Source organism: Erithacus rubecula (assembly GCF_903797595.1).
Source record: "Erithacus rubecula genome assembly, chromosome: 2".
Taxonomy (NCBI): Eukaryota; Metazoa; Chordata; class Aves; order Passeriformes; family Muscicapidae; genus Erithacus; species Erithacus rubecula.
Window position 1 is genome coordinate 29,753,113 of NC_136685.1, and position 23,961 is coordinate 29,777,073.

General features: G+C 37.1%; 1 protein-coding gene across 9 annotated transcripts in view; it reads right to left on the reverse strand.

Annotated features, from left to right (window-relative positions):
- Positions 1-1,085: 1,085 nt before the first annotated feature.
- Positions 1,086-23,961, reverse strand: part of COL12A1 (collagen type XII alpha 1 chain) — a 97,714-nt gene continuing 74,838 nt past the window's right edge. For 7 of the 9 annotated variants that reach the window (XM_079298961.1, XM_079298964.1, XM_079298965.1 and 4 more), the window contains 15 exons: positions 21,046-21,195; positions 20,559-20,636; positions 19,884-19,970; positions 18,996-19,049; positions 18,380-18,475; positions 16,998-17,051; positions 16,037-16,090; positions 14,791-14,844; positions 13,671-13,742; positions 8,325-8,360; positions 8,152-8,218; positions 6,365-6,553; positions 5,283-5,351; positions 4,087-4,257; positions 1,086-1,669 (listed from right to left, as the gene is read on the reverse strand). In XM_079298961.1, the coding sequence (XP_079155087.1) occupies positions 1,488-1,669; positions 4,087-4,257; positions 5,283-5,351; positions 6,365-6,553; positions 8,152-8,218; positions 8,325-8,360; positions 13,671-13,742; positions 14,791-14,844; positions 16,037-16,090; positions 16,998-17,051; positions 18,380-18,475; positions 18,996-19,049; positions 19,884-19,970; positions 20,559-20,636; positions 21,046-21,195 (1,413 nt within the window). In that variant the 3' untranslated portion in view covers positions 1,086-1,487. The other 2 variants (XM_079298966.1, XM_079298967.1) reach the window with 2 other exon arrangements.

The window sequence follows — 23,961 nt, forward strand, 5'->3', positions numbered from 1 at the left end:
ACACCCTCCATAGTAAAGCTTCATCAGCCACCACTGTGATCAGAGCTGGTGTGAACAGAGAAAACCTCCCATGCAGGAGAAGCCAGCTCTCATACAGAGCCAGAAGGATGGAACTCACAGACACCACACCCTGCTTCCTCAAGGAAGCTGTTTGCTAATGTCACACCAGCAACTAGAGGCTGTGTAGCTTTAGGCACTCCCTGCACTTCAAGTAGCTCCTCAGGTAGGAAGTCCCTCTCTCCCTGCAGCAGCCATTCACTAGAATCCACTAGAAATCCCTGCAAAGACAGCAATTAATCCTCACAGTCGATCTCATTTTCCTCACCAAAAGCCTTTCAGGCTGAATTTTCTAAAAGTTATTCACACCTCAGACAGAAGAGGCATATCCTGCTTTCATCCTGCCACTTCTAGCCACCATAGCCCAAATACCTATTAGACTATTCCCATTTTAATTGATTTTTGATACCTGGCATTTCCCGGTCTACAGATATATCAGTCCCACAATGCCTTTCAAAAAATGAATAGACACATACATTTTCAGTAGTTTTATTGAAAAATGCCTCTTTCATTTCAGAAATAAATAATATAAGGCAGTGAAATTCACAATTTGCAGCTAAAATATAAAAGCAGCAATTCTATATCCATAGTCTTGCAAACAATTTCCAACTGCTTTTGGTAACTAAGAAACATTGTATTCTGAAAAAAAAAATCCATACTAAATATACAACATAAACATGCAATTCCATCTCTGCAGGATTGACTGCAATTTGGCATAAATGTAACTGTGTCTACAAACAAGGAGATTTCAGGCATTATTAAACTGTATCCAGTTGATACAATGATTTCAGCTACTTAATGTTTGTGGTGTTTAGAGGAGATGTAAAAGAGCAGTATATGCTCTGCATATTGTTACTCAGAATAGAAGAAAATTACAATGATACTGGAAGGAGAGGCAAATTTTTGGTTCCTTTTAGCTAGATATTGCAGACCTGTGATCTGACTGAATTGAAAACATGCATTTGAAAAAGAAGAAAAATGTAGAGCTAAAGCAGACAGTCCTTAGAAAATTTGCAACAGCTCTGTGGTTATTTTTGTTTTGGTTTTTTGGTTTTCTTTTTTTTAAATGCATTTGTTTTTACATCATTTTAATGAAAAGGCAGCACTGGGATAACTGAATGCACACCTTAATCTGTATGTAACCACTATAAGCAACAGTATTTTACAAGCATTTCCAGAGCAACATGAAGTGTTTGGGTACACACATTGCTATCCCCACATAAGCGAGATACAAAACAGGGGTGCCTCTGATATGAAAAGACCAGAGAGTCTTATTGCAAAAGGAATGATGCTCTCTCCCTGTGTGTATCTGCAAATGCAAGCACAGCAAAAAAGCAACAAAACAAAACAAAAAAAACAAAACAAAAAAAAAACAAACAAAAAAAAACCCCACCAACCAAAAAAAAACCCCAAAAGAAGACACAGATCTTTTACGGTTTTGTTTTTGCCTTTCTCGACAGTGATCTTTTCCAGCGCATGTGCTCAGGGTATTCTGGTGAATGCATTTCAACTCCATAGTCCTCATACTCGTCCTCTCTCCTTTCTGACTCCATAGGTACTATAAAGGGTTCACCTTCAGGCTGATAGGGTCCACTTTCAGGCACGTATGGTTCTGGTTGAAAATAGTTGTCCGATTGAACACAATAGTTATCGCATGTCTTTGAATCCACATATGCAATGAAAGTTAGTCTGTCTACATAATGTTAGTTCAACCTTATTTTCACATAATAAATATATAAATAGTTAGTTCATTTGGGATATTTCTCAGTTTTGCTCATGAGCGCTCTTTGGCAGTAAAATAATAAGAGGCTTAAAATTAATCTTGAAGGGTTTTGTATTTATAATACACAAAACAGTGCAGAAAGAGTCATAAATTAGGCAAGGGACAAATCATGGTAAAACTATTAAAATAAAAACCCAACAAAACCAATAAAATAAAATTACTATTTTACAGCTACTTTAATAAATCTAAGCGTTGGTCTTTATTTTAAACTGCATAATTAATAGAAGACATGGAGCAGGTAAAATGAAGAGATGGCTTTGGTATATACTAATTTTCTCTGAGAATGGGAAATAAGTGTAGACATAACTATCACCAGCGGCAATATACAGTACATGTCATTTTGTCGTGCTGTTCCTCGTAACAAACCGAGTTACAGCTGGTGCTTCAGGAACACCAAAAACTACAGCAAAACAGAAGAAAAATTATTATAAAACTTTGGTATTTATAACTGTGGTTACAGATCCAACAAGATTACACACAAAAAAGGTATATGCCCCAATTCAGACATGTTGGTAACAAGAAACAGACAGGTAGGTTTCATAAGATGTTATTCTGGCATACAGCAAGCAGCAGCAGGCTTTTATGCAAAAGTATCACGTAGAGTTGTTAACAGATTTTAGTGGATACAGTCCCATACAAATCATCTACAAGCCACAATTAGTTTACTATTTACATAAGTTATTTCTCATTTTCCAGGTTAAATCTGTCTCTCTTCTAATGGCATTACCTTTGCTGGTTAGTAGTTTTGCAAGCCTCCTTCACCACTGAGGTTTTTGGTGGTCTAGGTCTTTTTTAAAAACAGAAAGACTGTCTATTTTATTATTGAAATGCAATAGGCTTAATGAATTGACGTCACTGTCCTTTATCTCATTCAAGAGTTGTGTTAGTAAAAGTATCTCCCCGTTCTATGAGGTCAACATGGTTCAAGAACCATATCCTGGCGAAATATCCATACGGACTCATTCTCTAATAAGCACGTGCGCAAACATCTCAGAAACAGGATTTTCATGTATTCAAACTGTAAGCAGCACTGGCGACTTAGAAAATGTGTTAGCCGAAACCTGAAACAGGTCAAAGATGATGTTAGTCTTTTAAAAGTCCATCTGATGTGCAAAAATATACTTTCATCCAACTAAATACATAACAGTTAAGTCTTAGGCATATATTTATATATGTATACATAGCTGCTTGCTAAAAAGAACACTGCTGAATCACATGTACAATTTTCTTTATTTTTCATTTAAATAAGAATTTTTTTGTGAGATCTTCACAACCACCTGGCTCTTTAACCAGTAGCACTGAGTCTGCAAGTGTGTACATATATATATATATATATATTCTTTTCTTTTCCTTTTCATGGATACATGCACAATTACACTAACAGTAAACCATATCCAATAGTAGTATCACATACACTAATTTTGAGATCTGGCAAGGCATACATATTAATATGTTAACAATACTGTGGTCCTGCAGGATCCCCATGTGAAAATATATTAGAATCTTTCCAGTCAAAAATTGGTGGTCACTGGGACCCTTCATTTTGGTCCAAGAAGCACCCTACTGCTTTGAGCTACATCACAAAGTGGAAGGCTTATGTGACTCAGGGCTAATCAGAGGCTCCATGGTATTTAACTTGGTAGATATCATAGGACAGTGGTGCTTTTCAGTTGTCTGCACTGTTATCACCAAATGGATTTCCTGTGTGGAAAATTTTTATTTCAGGTATCAATTTTGTATAAATAATCCTGTTATGGCTCAAAAAGAGACACATGGAAACTGCCAACCACAGCATTCCTTTTATTTTTCAAGAGAAACATGGAGAATTCAACCTTGTTCTGAAGACGATTGGAAGGGGTGGTGATAGAGGGGGGAAAAAAGAAGAGAAGAAATTGGTCACTTAAATCCTATGAGCAACACTACAAGCTAGTAACCATCTACATAAGAAAAAAAAAAAAAAAAAAAAAAAAAAAAAAACAAAAAACAAAAAACAAAGAACAAGACTTCAATGTTTACTCACTACTTCTTTAAAACCAGTCATACATACATCAAGTAATCCTACACCTGAATGGCTGAATGGCTGCTCATATAGCTGCACATTACATTGAGGCAGGCCTGCTCACTGCAGCCATCTCCTCCTGACTCAATGTTCAGGTTTGCAGGACTGTCTCATGTAAAGCAGCTCAATATGAACAGCCACATGTGTGAAGGCTATTTAGGGCAAGGTTAAGTTGTTCATGACATACCTGGGAATCCTTGGCCATTGTAGGGTATGCTAGCACACTGGGATGAATCACAATAGCCTGGGGGCCCTGGGGGACCCCGGATACCCGCATTCCCAGGACGGCCTGGTGGCCCTGGAGGTCCTCGGGATCCTGTGGAGCCTGGTGGACCAGTTCTAGATTCTCCTTGTGGACCTAATTTTAGAATTGAGAGGGAGGTTGGGAGGTTGTTTTCTTCAAGAGCCATCTTGATAAGACAGCTAACAATACTTCTGTCTAGACTACTCTGCCCAGGTTGTCTATGGTGAGAAATCACTCAGACTTTATTGCCATATGGCAGTCAATAGAAAGAAAAACAAAAGAAATCTAGAAGTGTGACTCATCATAAGTTGCTTCCCTGTGTGTGGCTTATTTAAGTATTTATTCTTAGAAACTAATTTAGTAAGGTTTGAGCCAAGTAAGAAACATCAATGTATTCTCTGGTTAATTCCCCTTTGTGTAAGATATGGTGATCTCAAGGGAAACTACCAGATTAGACAAGCACACTGGATTTCAATTAAAATATAAGAGTACATCAATTATACTGCCCAGTAGCCCCAGGATAGATGAGGTAATGTTTTTTTTGGAATCAGTCTTATTATGGTTAGTAGAAAAGTAAAGCTTCAAGTAACTGGGGCTATAATTTGCTGCAAGCATATTATGGGGCAATGAAAAGCCATTTTATCCTAGTAAACTACAAGCAGAAAAAGTGGTGCAGCTGATTTATGCCAAGGCATAAACAAAATTTCATAATGCAAAAACCAAAACTAATAAATAATGTCTCTACTATCTGCTAACTCTGCATGTGGGAGTATTTTGTAGTCCAGCAAGTAAAAAACCCCTAGGTACTGCAAAAGAACCATGTGATAAGACTTATGAAAAATAACTGTCAAGTATTTGAACAATGTATTTTCATGAAACACATTTTCATTAATAAGCATGCCAGATGACTAAATAAAAATCTAAATAGATATTACCCATGTCCAAAAATCTTTCTAAATTGCTATTTTTGTGGTGGTTTCCTACAAATTTATTAGAGTGAACTCTAATACATGTCAAAAGCATGAAGTGGGAAAGGGTGTGCGTTCACCATATCTGGTGATATATAGTCTGGTTCTCTATGAAGAAGTCTTTGCTTCTCTCCTACTTTTCTGTAATCTGATAAAACCAAAAATATTTACCAGGTGGTCCTGGCAAACCTCGTGGTCCTTGGGATCCAGTCCCTCTTTCACCTTTCTCTCCAGGGATTCCTACAGAATAATAAAAAGGCAATGAAAATCAAAGAAAAGAAACTACATCAACAGATATTTCTTCACACTCTCTTACATTAATATTTACTTCCCATGATTTAATGCAACAAGAGTGGTTAAAATGTATGTCTTACAGATGTCCAAATGTAAATTTTGGACAATAATTTGGATATAAATATAGTAACCCAAGAATATAATAGGATATAGATGTAACTTAGTGTGGGAGTCCAGGAATAAACTTCCTCAAACACAGAAAAGTTTTGAGATACTGAAACACCACAGAATCTTCTTATTTTAAACTACAATCAAAGGTATTTTCAGTCTTGCATACTTCTCCTATAAAGGATGGTTTACACTTTCTTAGGAACAGTTATAATGAGAAAAATTTAAGAAATTCTTCTGAATTCCTTGATTTCTTCTTAACCTTTTTAAAAGAGTCTATAAAATATATTCTTGAAAACATAGCAATGAGTCTTTGCTGTAGTAGAGTAGTAGAAATAAAGACCACAAAGCAGTACACTACAGACACCCCTTGTGACTGCAGTGATCCAAGATAGCCATAAAGCAGGTTTTCCCATATGTTCACATTGCTTCCCTGCCTCAGAATACTGTAAAGAGCTAAGGATGTTGATCTAATTCTTGAAAGTTCTACATTGTATACTTGCTAATGACTCATTTTCTCTCTTAATCAGTGTTCTATTTTGCAAAGAGTTGTGTTACTCCAAACAGCCTTTCAAGATGCAGCTGTTTAGTGCCAGAAGAGATCTGAGAACATTTGCTTTCCTGGGATATTAAGTGGAAGTCTCAGACAGCAGCCAAAACCTTATATTTCATGAAATCTGAGCAAGAGAGAGACAGGAAAGCACTGATCCAGTCTTGTCCTTCAGTCCAGCAGTGTCCCTCAGGCAACCCAACTGGCCTAGCAGGGCTCCCAGCCTGACACGGTAAAGGAGCAGACTGCTCCTTTGGCAGCCTCTGCACTGTGCCCACAGTACAGCCTGGAATTTATTCACCTCTTTCACCAGGTGGTCCTTGGACCCCAGGAGGTCCTGGGAACCCTGGTCTTCCTCCAGGTCCAGGTTCTCCTCTTGTCCCAGCAGCTCCTGGGGGGCCAGGTGGACCTGGTGGTCCTGGCTGGTTTCGGTTAGAATAATAATCATTCGGGATTTGATTCAGCATTTGATTGAACCGGCTCATTTGACCTTCGAAAGAAAATAAAAATGTGAAATGAGTGAAAAACTTTTATCAGAGTGGGAATGAATAAAATGTTATCTCCCTTCATTAAATCCTATTATTGTTCCCATTCAATAAATTAGTACAGATTAATTAGAAAGATTTAAGATAAGTGTCTGATAAGAAGGCTGAACATAAATGGAGGGAGGGGGTCAGGGAGGAAAGGTACAGCAGCTTCTGGAAGCCAATGGCATTGAAAACATTAAAATTTTTAAAAAAGAGGCATTTTTTTTACAATACTCTTGCTCTTCAAGTTCTATTTAGAGGCTATTTTTACTCTGAAGAACAGAAAGGTTTTGCTCCACTTCTAAAACTGTAGTAACACATTTCTACATACTTTCAGACCTCTGCAGCTACCACAGGCAATATAAATTAATAATTTATATTATAAATTATAATTATTATATTATAATTATTATAAATTAATAATATAAATTATTCATGTGTAGAGTCAGTAGCACAGTCGATGAAGCAATTTTCTTAAGCCTGTAGGATGCACAGGCTTGTATCTATATACCTTCTGCATTTGGGCAAATTTCTTTTCCAAAAAAAAAAGATGTGTGAACAAAAGCAAGGAAGCCTTAACGGAAAGATAAATCTGATTAGTATAATGTGTCAGTCCTAGCATAACACTGAAGAGATCAGCTGAACATGAAAAAAATAAGGTGGGAATGCTTTAAGAAATGTTAAAAGATCTTGAACATGATATGCTTATTCATAAGCCTGACACATGAAAAAATATACTTTACTTTTTCTGTGATGGCTAAATAATATATGTTTTTATTAGCAGCCATCATAGACATTTTAAAGGACGTACTGTCCCCCTCCCTATACACACACAGACTCCTAATGATCCAAAAGGTATATGTGTTTTCCTCAGTCAGCAGTTACTCTTGTAATAGATAAAATATTAACAGCTAATTGCCTCTGTCTTTCTTGGCAGGTCTACAGATAGCAAAAGAACTGCTTCAAGGTCAGAGAAAAAACCTCTGTAGAGAGCAACATGGGCTGTAGAGCTGCACTATGTGGCAGTAGAGGACTGGAATTAAATTCAAAGTCCTTTTCCAAATAAATATTGTTTCTACTTGCATAGCACCAGTGATTCTGTGCACAGTATTTACCCAGCACTCATCTGTCTTTCCCTGCTGGCAAAGTGCCTGCAGTAAGCATCTTTTTTCTCACTGATTCCCTTCTGTTGAAGATAAGATGTGTTTAATGAGAAAATATATACTGATTTTATTGCAAAGATGAAGTAATTTTGGGCCAAAATGACAAAGGGAACCTCATCAGAGTGTTAGAATTTCACATGTATTTCCAAAGGACACAGATGAGTTCCAACTCAGCTTATTCTGTTATTCTGTGATTATCAAGCTAGCCTCTGGGTCTGGCAAAAATTTGCTGCTACATTCTTTCCACCAAATCATTTGCATTGGACAGCTATGAGATTGGTCAAGCTCTTGCTGTGCTCTGTGGCCAATATCTGTCACTTCAAATTTAAACCATTGTTTTCTCTTTTTAAGAAAGTAGTTAATGACTTGTATGAGATACAAAGGAAGCAACAATTTACCATTTATCAGTTGTTCACAAACTTGTCTTGCAACTGCTCGCATCATGTTTTGAGAAGCAATATCACCCTAAATAATCAAATGCAAAAGAAGTGTTTCATTAGCCTCTGTACTTTTAAAAATGTAGTGTTGAATTTTAAAATTATCAGAAGAATTGACTTTTAAGCACACTTACTCTGTCACCTTTTTCTCCTTTCATTCCAGGTGCACCCTAAAATAAATAAGTAAAAATTAAGCAACTGAAAGATTATGTTATTTCACCCCAACTATAAGTTTGAGATGTGTAATTCTAGAAGAAGTTTTGAGTCCTTCAAGAAGAAAGATCTGGTTCTCCTTGAACTTTTCATTTCAGAGATGTTAAAACAGGAGCCAGAAAAGAGCGGAGAAACAATGATCTTTTCTCTGTCATCAAACACACTAATAGATGCAGAAGAAAAAGATTTGAAGGAAAAATTCAAACTAGGACCTAAAAATGGATATATTTTGACACTTGGTCACTTGGCAATTTCAAAGTAAAATTTCTAGCACCATATTTCTGTAAATGGTCCATGGTCTTGTATGAGTTATATATGTCTATTTGAAGTTTTATGACAACTTATGACAGAAAGTATGTTAGGATGAATAACACATGTCAGGGAAGGGTAGCTGTCTCTTTGAATCCATATGAAAAGGATTCTGTATTAAGAGGAGTTATGCAGAGATGACACATAACAAGGAGAGAGTGCTTATTCTGTTTATAATGACAGCTTCCCTCTTAATTCTCAACCATTTCTAGTCCTAAAAATGTCTCATAGAAGTCTTAGTTCGAGCTCCTTTATAATTACTAACATTTGCCAACTTTTTTCAAACAGCACTTCACATTTGCCTTTGAATAGTTCAGTGGTTGTGGAGCTTTCAGTTTTCAAGAGCACTATGTAAGAAGTAAACCAGAAGGACTGATTCTAATTTTTATATATGTATGTGCACATGAAAACCACCAGGAACAAGGATGGGACTAGCATGAGTTCACATAGATTTTAATTTCCAGCCTAAATTACTACTTGAACATAAGGCATATTACAAAGGTGAAAGATTAGTTTGGTAATCTGCTGCTCTGCATGGCTCTGCACACAGTAACACACACATCCTGTGTGTTACTGCATTTCACACGGTAGTATTTCTTTAAGGAATCTATTTATCACCATCAACAAAGCAAAGGCCAAGTGTGGGCTGCAGCTGTTTCTCATAACATTCCTACAGTACCCACAATTAATTTCAACAGCACGAAGCACCAAATCATTCCACTGAGGTCACAGCAGACACCTCTCAAGTGTGGTGACACTGTTTCATAGACTTCTGTTGAGGATTTGGGCAGACAAATGCCCATGGGGTATGTCAGGGTGTGAACTTAGTGTGGTCTCTGAGCTTCTCTGCTGCAGACTTGCACACACCTACCCTATGACATGCCACAGAAAATATGAGACAGTTCATCCATCACCAAGCTAAGTAGTTTTCATACAGTACACTTGCATCATGAATAACAGATCATTCTCGCAAAATTAATTGTACAGACTGAAAGATTTAGAATGGTGACACCATAAATGTGCCATTGGAATAAATTATGCCACCAATGAGGCAGCTGCTAATACATACAGAATATATCCATGCAGCTGATTAATATCCTTTCCTTTCTGTGCTTTGCTTTTCATCTGTATTTTTCTTACTCTGAGAAGTCCATGGGAAAATGTATGTCTTTTAGTTTTAGCTTATTACAGCCACATGCTGAAATAGACTACAGGCTTGTAAATGCCATACCATAAATAAATGGTAACAACTAAAACCATCAGGAAAATATTACATTTCTGTCTATGATTGTCCAATAATTAACGTTGTGGGAGAGGAGAGGAGAGGAGAGGAGAGGAGAGGAGAGGAGAGGAGAGGAGAGGAGAGGAGAGAGAGGAGAGGAGAGGAGAGGAGAGGAGAGGAGAGGAGGGAGAGGAGAGGAGAGAGGAGGAGAGGAGAGGAGGAGAGGAGAGGAGAGGAGAGGAGAGGAGAGGAGAGGAGAGGAGAGGAGAGGAGAGGAGAGGAGAGGAGAGGAGAGGAGAGGAGAGGAGAGGAGAGGAGAGGAGAGGAGAGGAGAGGAGAGGAGAGGAGAGGAGAGGAGAGGAGAGGAGAGGAGAGGAGAGGAGAGGAGAGGAGAGGAGAGGAGAGGAGAGGAGAGGAGAGGAGAGGAGAGGAGAGGAGAGGAGAGGAGAGGAGAGGAGAGGAGAGGAGAGGAGAGGGAGAGGAGCTCTGGTAATGAAAGCACAACATTGTCCCAAAATATTGACAAGGTCCCCTAGTGAGGAAAATTTTAAAGTTATGCCTTTGTTATAAGCAGTGCCTGGTCAATTTTAAAATTAATTTAAATAAAATTTCATTCTTCAATTTGTGACCTTGTAAACATACACTGATTCAACCTTGTAGCTAGAAGTCTACAGTCTATTTGAAGCTAAGTTTAAAATTTGAAGGTTAGAGGCTGACTGGCCATGTTTACAATAAAATGAATTTTCCACCTGGATATTTTAGAAACAAAATTTTAAAAAAATAATTACAACTGCAATTACTTAGTTACTATTTTCATCTTCCTCCCACTTGGTTATATGCCTCTTAAATTTCAGCTTATTTTCTTTTAATAGACAAAAAGTGCAGTTTAGCCAACTGCTTGACAGCATTTTGAGAAATAGCAGCTGCCTGCTGGCATTCTCTCTGTTGATATCCTGTAATGAAGGAGTCACTTGGGGTCAGTGCAAGGAAAAGCTGGTTTATGCTGCATGTGGGATTTTTCTGAGCTGTGGGTTGAAGGCTGGTGCTGCAGCATAGTTCTACTGCTGAAGGAGGACAAAACAAAGGAAGTTTTGCTATTTTTACTTTTAAAGATAATGTGCTCAATTGTTATTCCCAGAAGAATGTTTGCTTCCCTCAAGAACCACCAGCTCATTGCTTTCAAAGCAGCACTTTTTGGAGACTTCATCTAGGACATCTGCATAGATGGATGCAAGAGCAGTGAACATATGGCAGCAGAGAATGCAAAATTCTCAATATTTGTATGTAACTAACAACAGACATGGACTACCCTCAAAAGGTTTTCACAGTTTATTTGGTCCTGGAGGCATCAGTTTAATAGCACCTTACTTATTACATTTAAATGCCTTGCTTTTTTTTTTTCCCAGGAACTGCCTACATCAACGAAGTCAGATCCTGTTGTCAGAGTCTGTTTTATAAACAGGACAGCTCTACCTAACACAACTTAGTCTACCTACTCACTGTTACTGTTTTCAATCTCACACCTATAAAACAACAAGTACTGGAACTTTCCCTCTCTAATAGTCCAATATCTTCTATTTCTCATTATGTTTATTCATAGAAAACATATCAATTTCTTCTTGAACCAATATCCTCTTCAAGTTTAATGAATCTTTTTTACTGTTGATGGTTGTTATCTTATATGTGTATGAAACACTATGGAATTCTCACTCTGTGACCAGAGAGATGACAGATATTTTAGTCTCCTCTAGGACAGCCTGCACACAGTTCTCAATAAAGCATCAACTTGTTTGTGTTCTTACAGTTCCTTTTTCAATCGTTTTGTTGCTACACTGGAAAAAAACACCTAAGTTTATCTTGGAGGTACTTGTATGCAGACCAAAAATCCAAATTTCCTATTTCCATGAAAATTCAGTTAACACCTCCAGGATACTTGTTCTAGTATAAGTACACAGTGAGGAAGAGAAATGTTTACACTGTGGTCTGCCTCAGCTTAACACATTAGTGGTACAGAATGCATTAGGAAGGAGCTCCAGCAGACCACATTCACTGGGAATAACTTCATAACACCAAGGCTGCTCATAACTTGCAGGTAACTGTATACCCTTACCTGAAATGCAATATCCCTTGTTTTGCAGGGGTCTTTTTCATTTAATAGTACTAGCAATACAGATTTTTCAGGTAGAAGAAAAGCTGGCAGGATCTGGTCAAAAATTTTTTATTCTTTTTATTTACCAGAGGCAATGTGAAGCCTCATTATCTTTCTCTTCAGGCTTAATTATGATTCATGACAGTGCAAGTTGCCTTTGGCTGTCAGGCTGCACCTTTGGCAACTGTAATGCTGCAAACAAAGGAAAGCCTTGAAATTCTGTCCACCAGGAATCTGATAAAACATCTGTGCAAGGAACAAGCCAGAATTCCTGCTGGGATCTGTTCTAGAAACATTAGAAATGGTAAATATGATGTGCAGTGTCCCATCACAAGAAAGTGCAACAACTGCAGGGGAAAAAATGTATTTCTAATTGAAAGAAACTCATAAGAATTAGAGTGCAGGAGAATTTAGACATGATGCTTGGATAGGAGTTGACTGCCTTGCTTTGCAAAAGCCTTTAAACTGGGATTTTGACAGATTTCTTTCTAAACACATTATTTAGCTGCAGAAGATATTTGCTTCTCAACTGGGTCATCTATCCATTGTCCAGGTGAAGGAAAAATCAGATACACCTGACAATTTAAAGCTCCCTCCTGAGCAAAGCACAGCACTTTGTGCTCCAGCCATGTCTACTCAACATGCAACCAAGCTCAAATATCCCATTAGCAATGTATATTCAATGGCAGGAAAGCTTCAAGACTTTCCTAAGACACTCTGTGTCCTCTGCTACAAGGAGAAATGGAATTTATAGTCCAGCAAACAGACTGAATTCAACGTGTGTATGAGAAAATGACCCAGCTTCCAGGTGCTCCTGGGAGCTTCCACTTCATGGCCATCAAGTTTCCAGCCTACTATATATTCTTTCAAATTATCCAGCTTTTCTATATATAGCTACACTGAGGCAGGATGGAAAATTCTAGATGACTGCCATACATTATTCACAACTAATGAATGACTTCTCATTTCGCTTGCTGTCTCCACTCCTGACTCAAGCATAATTTCTCAGAGATCCTATAAATGAACCAAATTAAATTTCTCCTGAAACTGCTGGTGGGAGGCAGCGCCTTCTGCTCTTTCTTCCTGTTCAGGAAGCACTTTAAAAGTTTGAATAGAACCCACAGAAACCACTCCTAAATAATTTTAAAATAACATTGTAAAAAGAATGAAACATTTGCAAAACAGAACTGATTATGTAGTATTATCAAAGATTGTCCACCTTCAGGAGTTTATCACTTTTTTACTACACATGCATGCACCAATGTAAAGACTTTACAATCATTTTGCTGACCTAGCTTTTCATGCTTATGCAGTGTAGGAATGAATATATGTCTTGGCACATAATGTCCTACGATCTTTTTAGTGGAAACCAGAGACCACAATTTCCAGCCCCAACTATTAAACTCAGCAAAATGGCATACTGTAAAAATAAAATTATTTTTAAAAAAAGACTTGTGGGTTTAGGTCAGCTCAACTGTATTAACCACCACCATAAGTGCAAGACAACTATTTAAAGCAGCAGAAGTCTCGTGTTCATCAACAGACTGTAATTTTAAATTTGATACTCTAAGTGTATCATTATCTTACTGGTGTCCCACGATCTCCTGGTTTCCCTGGTTTTCCACTTGGGCCAGCAACTCCTGGAACTCCTGGAGCACCCTGCAAGACAATACATGTAAAATGAATTGTGGAAATATACAACCTAAGTGCTAGTAAGAAATGTGTTGCTACACTTAGTATAAAGCAATATTGAAAATGGTTCCTATCAGGTTGCTTTCTGTTAGGTACATATCAGTTTTTATGGAATTAAAAATTCTTGGAAATGTGTTCTTTTATGTAACACCACAGTTTTACAGGCATTTCAGCACCAAAAGCTGCAGACAGTGTGTATGTGTTTTTGGTATCATTCTTAATGATCAATTCCTAAAGCAGTTTGGCCTTCTAAGTTCACCTAGCAGATCTGTGAAGCATGTAAACATTCACAACAAAAGACCATAAGCCATTCTAGTGATACAAGATAAATACAAAAATTTAAAAAAGCGGTATCAGTTTATGTGACAAAAGCTCATCTGCACATGCACACAGGAACATGAGAAATGCAATTCTGGAGGAGTGGGGCCAGCACAAATAATACTCTGCCTTAGAGGCTGCTGTCTGTGTATGTAATGCAAACATGTGCTCAGTGTGCATCTGCCTTCTGGAAATGGACCTTCCAACTTGCTGTAGGTTGGACCTGGTGACATGGAGCTTGCCTATCTCAGGCTGTCTGATCCAACACAGGCTTTTCTCTAACACCCAGCCTCTTTTCTAGCATGGTCCCACAAAACACAATGAAGCAGCTCTTTAAGCAAAATCTAATCCTCAAATATTCTTGTCAAGAAAAATTTGTATTAACTGTGGTAATAAGCCAGTTGGTTTCTGAACACCTAGCTATGCATTTAAAGATCATGGCTAAAGAACCAGATAAACAGGTTCTTCCCTTATTTACCCCAACAGAAATCAGTTTCAAAACCACTCTTATAAATGATTGTGAATATATGCTTTGACCAGCTGTCTCTTCACCTTCTACCAAGAGTTTTTCAGACCCATTTAGGAGATTGAGCAAAGGATCCATTTCATATTCAACAGAAATTGAAAATATCAATTTGGCTCTCTCTTGGCTCAGGTCTCTCAATTCAGAGTGTATCAAAGACAAAATTATATTTACCGCTGGTCCTGGTGGACCTCTGGGACCTGTGGGACCATCTTTTCCTGTGAAACCCTATTCAAAAATAAAAGCAAGATTAGAGAAAAACAGCCTTTACAATTATGTAATTGCAATACTCCTGATTACAACTAGCATTTATTTTAAATCCTACCCGCAATATAATTATAAAATAACTATCACAAATCATGCTGGAGAAAGCTATGGAACAATGAGCATCAGATATTTTAGATGTTCAGCTGCTGTTGATTAACTGAAAAGGAAATCAATGTTTCTTAATATTTTTAAGAAAAGTAATTGCTACTCTATTCCAGTGGAGCAAAATCTCTTTTTTCACTGTTCTCTCATTCACAGTTTAACTGGACAATCAGAGGTTAATACTTAACTGGACAGTCACCTCCCTCTCAGATATTTCCCCTGCAAGAATGAATGCTGAGAAATCCCATTTGAGTAATCCAACATAGCATTCACAAGTTAATGTTGATGGTCCATGACCTACCAATCCAACAGTATCTTCTTTGGTAACTAGCTATCACAGTAGTCTATTTTCATTTCCAGCTATCAATTCCCACTAAAGGACAGCTGTAAATGCATATATCAGCTATTCATTTTGACTGTAAAGGCAAATAATTGCTTTAACCATTTTAAAGCTGATATTCCACTGTGATGACAAAAGAGATTAACTTGACTCCAATTAGAAGAAATTAATTGCAACAACTCCACAATGAAATATTTGCACATGCCCTTCATTAGGAACAGATTTCAGAGTTCTCCATCCAAAGGAGCTCGTTATAGCCAAAGGTTTAGGGACAACCCTGAACTCCACAGTATGTTTGGCACAGACAGATTCTTTACCTATAAGACACCTTCCAGATGTTGAGATAAGGGATCCCCTGGAGCAGCAACAATGTGGGGAAGACATCAGGGCTGAGTCCCTTGGCCAGGGGATGTGCTGCTCTATGAGTGAAGCCAGCTGAGAACCTACTCAGGGGAGGGAGCAGGGCAATTCTTACAGAACCTATCCTGGCTACCAATAGCTGTCTGGGGAGATTCCCACCCCTGAGGTGTTTCCAACCCTTCTGCTTTTGTCTCTCCAGAAAGGATGCTGATAAAAGGACTCCTCTTGAAAAAAAAAAAAAAAAAATTGAAAAAAATTGAAAATTGAAAGAAATATAAAGGGGAAAAATCCAACAAAACACAAAAATGGCATTACTTGGTCTTTTCAGAACATAAACTGAGGAAATCTTACCCTTTCTCCTGGAGGTCCCACAGGTCCAGGTGGACCAGGTAAACCTGGCGTTCCCTGGAGGGAGAAAGAGTAAGAAATTGTATCCATGACAGAACAAACATTATGGTTATGTCACTCTGTATATCTCAAGTATGTATGTTCTTCCCTCTTTTATGTCTAATATCATTTTTCACTTACATGTAACATTGCTTCCCACAGGACATTACTACCCTGTAAAATATATTACTCAGGGTTATAAGGACTAATGAAACAGGTAAAGAATACAAGGCTCTTGGCCCATGATTGACCTTAGCTGGTATATGAAACTAAGTTCACAACATTTAAGCATTCCTCATATAGTCTTTTTATCATCAGTAAAATTAAGGACAACCAAGGAATATTCATTATGCCATGACATGTGCTTATCAATGACTTTAGATTATCTATAAATTTGGCCAATTAAAAAAGAGCCTAATTTTTTCTCCTCCTTGTATAGTTTACGATACAGAAACCTGCACATAACTGAACTTTAATATTGTTTTCTTCCTTCAGAAAGCATACAATTAAATGTCTCAAGGCCATTTGAATCCCAAAAGTAGAAAATAATTAGGAAACTTTGTTAAAGAAGGGTTCAGCAAAGGTTCTCCAATCTTTATTTTAGGAAGACATTTAACTGCAAGTGGTTAGAAGACCAGAGACCTTCCTGGGGAATTATCAGAGTACTCTTACTAATCTGTCATTTTGCATTCACAATTGTCCAGATGGACATTTGGCTTGACCAAGCACAGCTGTTTTTTCACCTTTGCTGTTTAGAATTAATTTCAAATTCCTAAGTGTAAGATAACTGTGTTTCCAAAACTGTGGCCCAGGGAGGTATGAGAAGAGCCTACGACTCCTAGTGATATCAAAGACAGCTGTCCAGCAGCCAGGTTGCATCAGGAATAGTGCAAAATGACATTATCTTGTCTAAGTGTTGACTTACCGATCGCCCTGGCAGTCCAGGCTGGCCAGCATCCCCTTTCATTCCTTGACGACCCTACAGTTTTCACAAATGATTACAGAATACATCACACTTCCAGGACTCAAGGCATCAGAGCATATCAAAAAGCAATTTGTGGCCTTTCACAACTAGCTTGCCTTCTGTATGTGCTACAGCACTTTAGTATAAATGCACAGTCCAAACCCACATGAGCTAAATTTGACAATACAATATTTATTTTTTACAGTGGCTTGCAATTTAACATGTGGTACTAATCAAAAAAAATTGTAAACATAGACGGAGAACGTGAATCACTATCGATATTAAAAATGAAATTACATGACTCAAAAGTGCTCTTAATTCTTATTAGCTAATGAGGAATTCCACAAATGTTGGGGTTTTCATGCTTCAGACTTTTTCAAGTGAATGTGATGTATTATTTGTATTGCACATGTAAAAGGAATGTTTTCACTTTCTTGGTGTTTGGTACCTCTAGATATTGTTTAAATTTTTCTTCCCAGTACATAACCAAAAAAACCATGAAAAGAATCTGTGCAGAGTAACAAAACCATTCTACTTTGTCCTAACAAAGTAGAAGGTGTTCCTAACATCTGTCTTAAAGCAATTTAGTTTTCCATTTCCCAAATTTCATTACAGATGGAGCAGGTAACCAATTTTCAAATGAAAAATCACACAGCATGCAATTAGACATCACTTCTTCTTTCCTTAAACTTTACATTTTGAACAAAGAGTTAATAAAAAAAGCTCCTGAATATATTAAAATTCAAGTTAATCCTAAATAGGAAACATCAAAATTATATTCTTGCTTTTAGGGTGATTATTTATTGAAATATGGCAAAAGCAGCCTTAATACATTCACAATGCAGAGTTGTGTATGCTATCTTCTATAGAAACCAGAACATAGTGGAACTTCAACAGTGCTAATAAGAATTACTCTGTCTTTGAAGGCATGCACATGAAATCAGAAACAGAATTTTGCTAAAGTATGGATGCTGTTGTGAAGAAAGCCAGAAAATAGAAGTTGAACAAGTAAGTCTGTGAGAAAGTCTTCAAACAATACTGCATGCTTAATCTTGCTGTACCACAGTTTGATAGTTTTGAGTCCTTAAACTGCAATGCCTAGCAACTCTACAGAAAAGCCATTAAGACTGAAATCAGAGTAGCACAGCTTACATTACAGCACTCAGACATTGCTCCATTAGAATCTTGTTTCAGAAAGAGATGTGTTTCACAATACTACTGCATTGCAGGGACAAACAAATGCTCTGGCAAAGTTTCCACCCTCTTCCCAAGGCCTCCATCCCCATGGACAGCTCTGGCTCTACACACATTGCCTGCTGATGGCACTCAGAAGGGCCACTCACCGGTTCTCCTGGAATTGACAGCCCATTGGGACCCTGTGGACCTGGGGGACCTTGAGGGCCTGGAGGACCTGTCTCACCACGAGGACCAGGAGGCCCCTTCAAGCAGAAAATTAAAACAAAATTGTAAATGACAATCCCATCTCAAATCCGTAACTGCAAAATCCATTGGGTTAGACTCTTAAGGTAAATCAGAAGCCTGGAGACACATTTAATACTTCAGAACAGTGGTGGAAATAGTTGTTCAAGAGGCATACCCTTTCATTAGCTACTCTCTGATTCAAGTTGGCAGTCTCAGGCCAATACATGCCCCCTGGCAGTGCCAATTAGAAGGATTGCCATGTTCTCTGTACAGAAGAGAGAACAATAATGCTGCAGAGTGTGTATTAACACTCTGATGCACATAATCCCAGTATCCTGATGTGTGGTAAATGCCTTTGAGGCTACACAGACTATGCTATATAGTCTCAAAGAGGTAGACTACACATTAGTAACATAAGGCAAATTTTCAACTAAATTTTTAATCCACATTCTTAGACTAAAACTAAGCATAAAATATTTCATACAGCTAAGCTTGCAGTAACATCATTTATAGATGCATTTTGGGAAAGGTACTTACAGATGATCCAGTCAAACCCCTTTCACCTCTGGGACCTTTAGCGCCTGGGCCACCCTAAATTGAATATTTGGAAAGAAAATGTATTTCATCCACAGAAAGCAAAGGTGCATAACACTAGTGTGCATTATGAATTCTCCTTAACAAACTCTTAAGTGAAGTTCCAAAGTTTTGATGTATACAGTTTTTACACTGTTTAAAAGAGTAGGAGAATGAAATATGCATCAGGAACTCAGGGAAACCACATCAGCTTCAGCCTTGCCAATTTGGCCCATGAAAAATTATTATTTTGATTTTTGTCTCTGCAGACATAAACTTCAATTTATGTTCATCAAAATATCTGAATACCTCTCCAGTACACTACCAGACTTTAGATTCCGCATGCAGCGCTTTTGACAGCTTCAAAGTATGACTGCTGGGCTGAGTGTAACTCCCTAGTATTCAAAGCAAGTGATAGGAGTATGTCCATTCTATAAATTACAATCTCTCCCCATAAAAAATAAAGTAATTTATTTCCCTGACAGAGTAAAGGATCTTTCCTTGGAGTGAAATCTTGACTCTGCATTTAGGAAAAATATTTTCGTAGTCCATTAAAAAGATCTCGTACATGATGTGCAAGAGACTGGGCCAGAGTCTTTCAGCCTACCAGACAATGAGGAGCTAATCTCTGTGATCACACTAGAAATACAGGAAAAGATCATACAAGCAAGTAGGTGTGGTAGGAGCTGACGAAAAGGGGATGGATTATCATGTTGCTAAGGATATATTGATAAGAAACTATTTTCTGACTGACATTGGTTTCACAAAACCACAGACCAACACAGAACTACTTCCATAAATTTAAAAATCAGAAAATTTGTCTATTGTGAATAGTTGCAGCTGGTAACTTACAGCTGGTCCAGGAGGTCCTGGAGGTCCCACACTGTCTTGAGTACAGGTACAAGCATTTGGAAGAGCAGGGCACTTCGCTTCATCTCTCTGAAAATTCAATCACAACTTTTTACTGTCCTTTTAAAGAAATGTACTTAGTGGCAGCATGAAACAATAGCAGGAAGATTCTCTACTATCCTGTTTCCAAGTAAAACTCACAGCTAAACTGTGGTTTCCAAATGTTTCTACAGGATCTTTTATATTTTTAGCAAATTTTCTCTGTGAGCTATGCAAGGCATTAAAAATAGAGGCACAAGCAAAATGTTGTTCTAGTCTTTGCATGCATTTGATAATCACCTCATGCTGACAAAGAATAGTTACTTTTTGAATGCCACCCCAAGAACAGATTAAATATATATATATATATATACATTATATATATATCTCTGGAATACAAATATAACATTTTTTGCACCATTTCTAAGGGGCTCAGTTCTAACATTACAACCTTACTGTCTCAGTTACAAAACTTTGAAAATAAAAGTCTTTGAAATAAGGTGCAGTTGACTGGCTGCTCTGACAACTGTGATTTACATGTGTTTTCAGTACAAGGTTCAATAACAGCCTAATAGTTATATTATTAAATTTGCTGTCAATAACATTTTTCTGGATAGACTCTGGTTCATTTATACTTACCATAGAAGGGAGATCACAGCATCTGTCTCTGCTAGTCCAAACTGGACTGCATACAATGTCAAAATTCTGGATTTCTAACTGTAAAAGAAAGTAATACTCTTGAAAGATCATGAATTTAGGTATGTTGTTAAGTATTAAATCTATGGACATTATCATTAAAAGTTGCTTCTCCATTTCTTTCTAATGATAGGCAATGCACAGTACATGCACTCAATCACTATCTGCTCTCCCTATTAAAAGAAAAATATTTCTGCTCTTGTTTGAATTTACCTGAGTGCAACTTCCAGTTATTACATTTTTGTTCTTGCAATTCTGCTAGAACAAAAAGCTATGAAGACCAAAATTCTTCATTAAGTGGGTTTGACAGTACAGACACTTGAAAGCTTTGGATGCAACATTGGTTTCCCAACATCCCTAATCTCTAATCTCTTTCCTCAGAAAATATCAAGGTCTTGCAATAATGAACAGATTAATATTTATTGCTTACTGTTGCTGATCTTCGGTCGCCTTTTAGAAGTTTCCCAAGTATTTCATAGCCATCAGTTGTGATATTGCCAGCCTCCTTAATTGGTTTCTCCAGTATTTCACTGCAGTCAATGTAAATCTTAACATTTGATGAAGTTACAACAATATGGACCTGAAAAAAAGTTTAACAAAATATTGACATGGCACATGGGTGCAGTTACTTTAATAGTATTTCACTGATTCAGTAGTAGTGTTTTAAATTCAATTCCTAGTAATTCTGCTTTACTTCCAACTGGTGGGAAAATTTGAACTCAGGGAAAGTCTATGACATTTACAACCTCTTTAGAATGTGTTGAAGGTCAAGAAGATGAACACACAAGCACAGCTAAGAAATACTCTTTAATGTAATAGTTGGATCATTATTAACTATTTTTAAAGCTTGCCAAAATGTTTTTTAAGATGGCATAAAACTAATAAATGAAAGAACTTCTGAGAGGAAGGGAATGTAAGGATTTCTTGGTCTCTTCTAATAGCTGGGACCACACAAGACGTTTATAAGCCTGGGACCGCCCACTGGCTGATAGACTCTGTAGTTCAGAGAGCAGATTGTTTCAGACCCAAAGATACAGAGTTCAGTTTCCACAGATGACTCAAACAGAGGCATTAACTACATTGAGCTACAGGAAGTGACCAGAGAAGCCTGCCCAGAACAAGACAAAATAATGGAAGATGCAAGAGAAAATTTCCACGAGAGGAATCTGGTTACCAAAACATATGCCAAAACAAGAGGAAACAGGGAAGAGGAAGAGATTAATTATTTGAAATAGAAGACACTTAGGAGGGAAAAAGGAATGATTGTAATAAAAAGAGAGTACATTTACCAAGACCTGAGAATGAAGTGCTTGGGGAAACATAGTAAATCTTAAACAGGAACATACAAAACCTAAGAGAAGATTATCTTTCCAAGCATTTATATGGCAAATGTTACAAAAGTGAATTTTCTACGTTTCTCTGAAAGCACAGAAAATGTTTAGGAGTCTCCAAGAAATAAACAAGGGTCACTTTAGCATGCCTAATATGTGGTGGATGAAAGACCATCTTCAGGCAACAGAAAGTTTTCAGGGGTTTATATACCTTATCTACAGCATATATTTCATAAACATCATTATAACATCTATGTAATTGTTAAAGTATCAACACAATAAGATCAGGAGTAAAGAATCCCTGATGCATGTATTTGTGTTTTAAATCTTCTCTTATCATAGTACATAACCACACAGAAACATATTGCTATTTGATGACTGCTTTAAAAATTGGCATCAAGTTGAGACATTCCCCTAAATGTCCTAAGTCAAGTGTCTGAACAATCTCCTGGGAATTTTAACTTTTTTTTGCTTTTAAATATTTTCCCATGTAGACTTGTCTCCAAGGCATCAGCACAGCTTATCTAAAACTCTTTTAGAATTATGTCCTTATGCTTTATATCTCAGTGCTGTGTATACAAGTGGGGTTTTTAATTAAAATTCCCAACAGTATTCATTGAGAAAATAAATTTTAAAAAAAAAAAAAAACATTGAAAGTATGCATGTCCAAAGTATAATTTGGCATTATATGCCAAACTTCCTATAAAACAAAAGAAGTGTCATGCCAAAACTTTAAAATCATTATAATTTGTATATTATATACTCATTCATTTGATTATATGACCAAATTTTAGGTTAATTACTGCATCATCCAGTTTAAACAAATCACAGATGTAATTTAGTAATTCTGAAAGGTACCTAATATGCAAGTCTTCTACTGGAATGTTAAGTATTTGTCACAATTTAAATAAAATAAAACACATTCCATAGTGAATATGGATTATATTTTCATTAGCACAGAAAAATTTAGGAGAGGTAAATCTACATCACAATGTTGAATGAGATCAGCTTGAAAAGGTTCAAACAGAAATGACTGCTGAGCATCACCTATCCATCCAAAGAAGAAGCAATCCCAACAATCAAAAATAAGGAGAGCTCTCCCAAATCATTGACTCAGTCACTTAAACACTGATTTACTGCCAGATCTGAATTCCAGCCTGAATCTCATGGCCTATGAAATAAATCTGATTAAAAGAGGCATCTGGTATTTACAGCAAATAAAATGTCTCTGTATTCAACCCAAATACATTTTGTTTTCAACAGCTTCTAACACCAACATAAAGAATCTTTCTGATTAGTTCTGATTATTTAAATACTTTATGACATTTTAGGAAAGAAAACACACTTTAATTTTTCTCTCCAGCTACCTTAGAAGATAAAGTTTGATGGTGTTCTGATCTGCTGCCACGTGAATCACATCAATAAGCCAAGCAAACTAATTTCCCATATGTATATCAGCAGAAAGATATACACTCATTATCAAATTTCCTCTTGCTGACTACTGTAAAATGGCAAGCTAAAAGGAAGTCTAGTGTGGTAAGAATAAGAAAGTAGAAGTTGTCTGTCTCTCCAAAACATCGGTTATAAATTTAATGACTGTCCCAGGCAGTCAGAATTTTTCCTATGAAACTTGCCAGATTCAACAGCTTTCACCATGGCTATGCTACACAGAGTATTCAAGTATGCCAAAATAAATTTCCCCACAGTTAGGTGTAGTTAACTGTATTTCACTAAATGAGCCAGTAAGTCATCAAATGAAAGCCAGAAAAATGTTTAATATTTTGGAAAACATCTCCTTGCATTGTAAAGATTTGTCATTTCTTTGAAACTGGATGGTAGGAGAAACTGAAAAAATACCTTTAGAAATGTGTTAATCTTACTTTCCTTCCTGCATCCATCTGAACTAGTGCAATCTATTATTAGGAGCTAACCAGCACAGCTGATGCATGAGGCTTTCCCAGCAGGTGGACTGAGGAAGCCCATGATGCCATCATTAACAACCTGACTGAGATAGC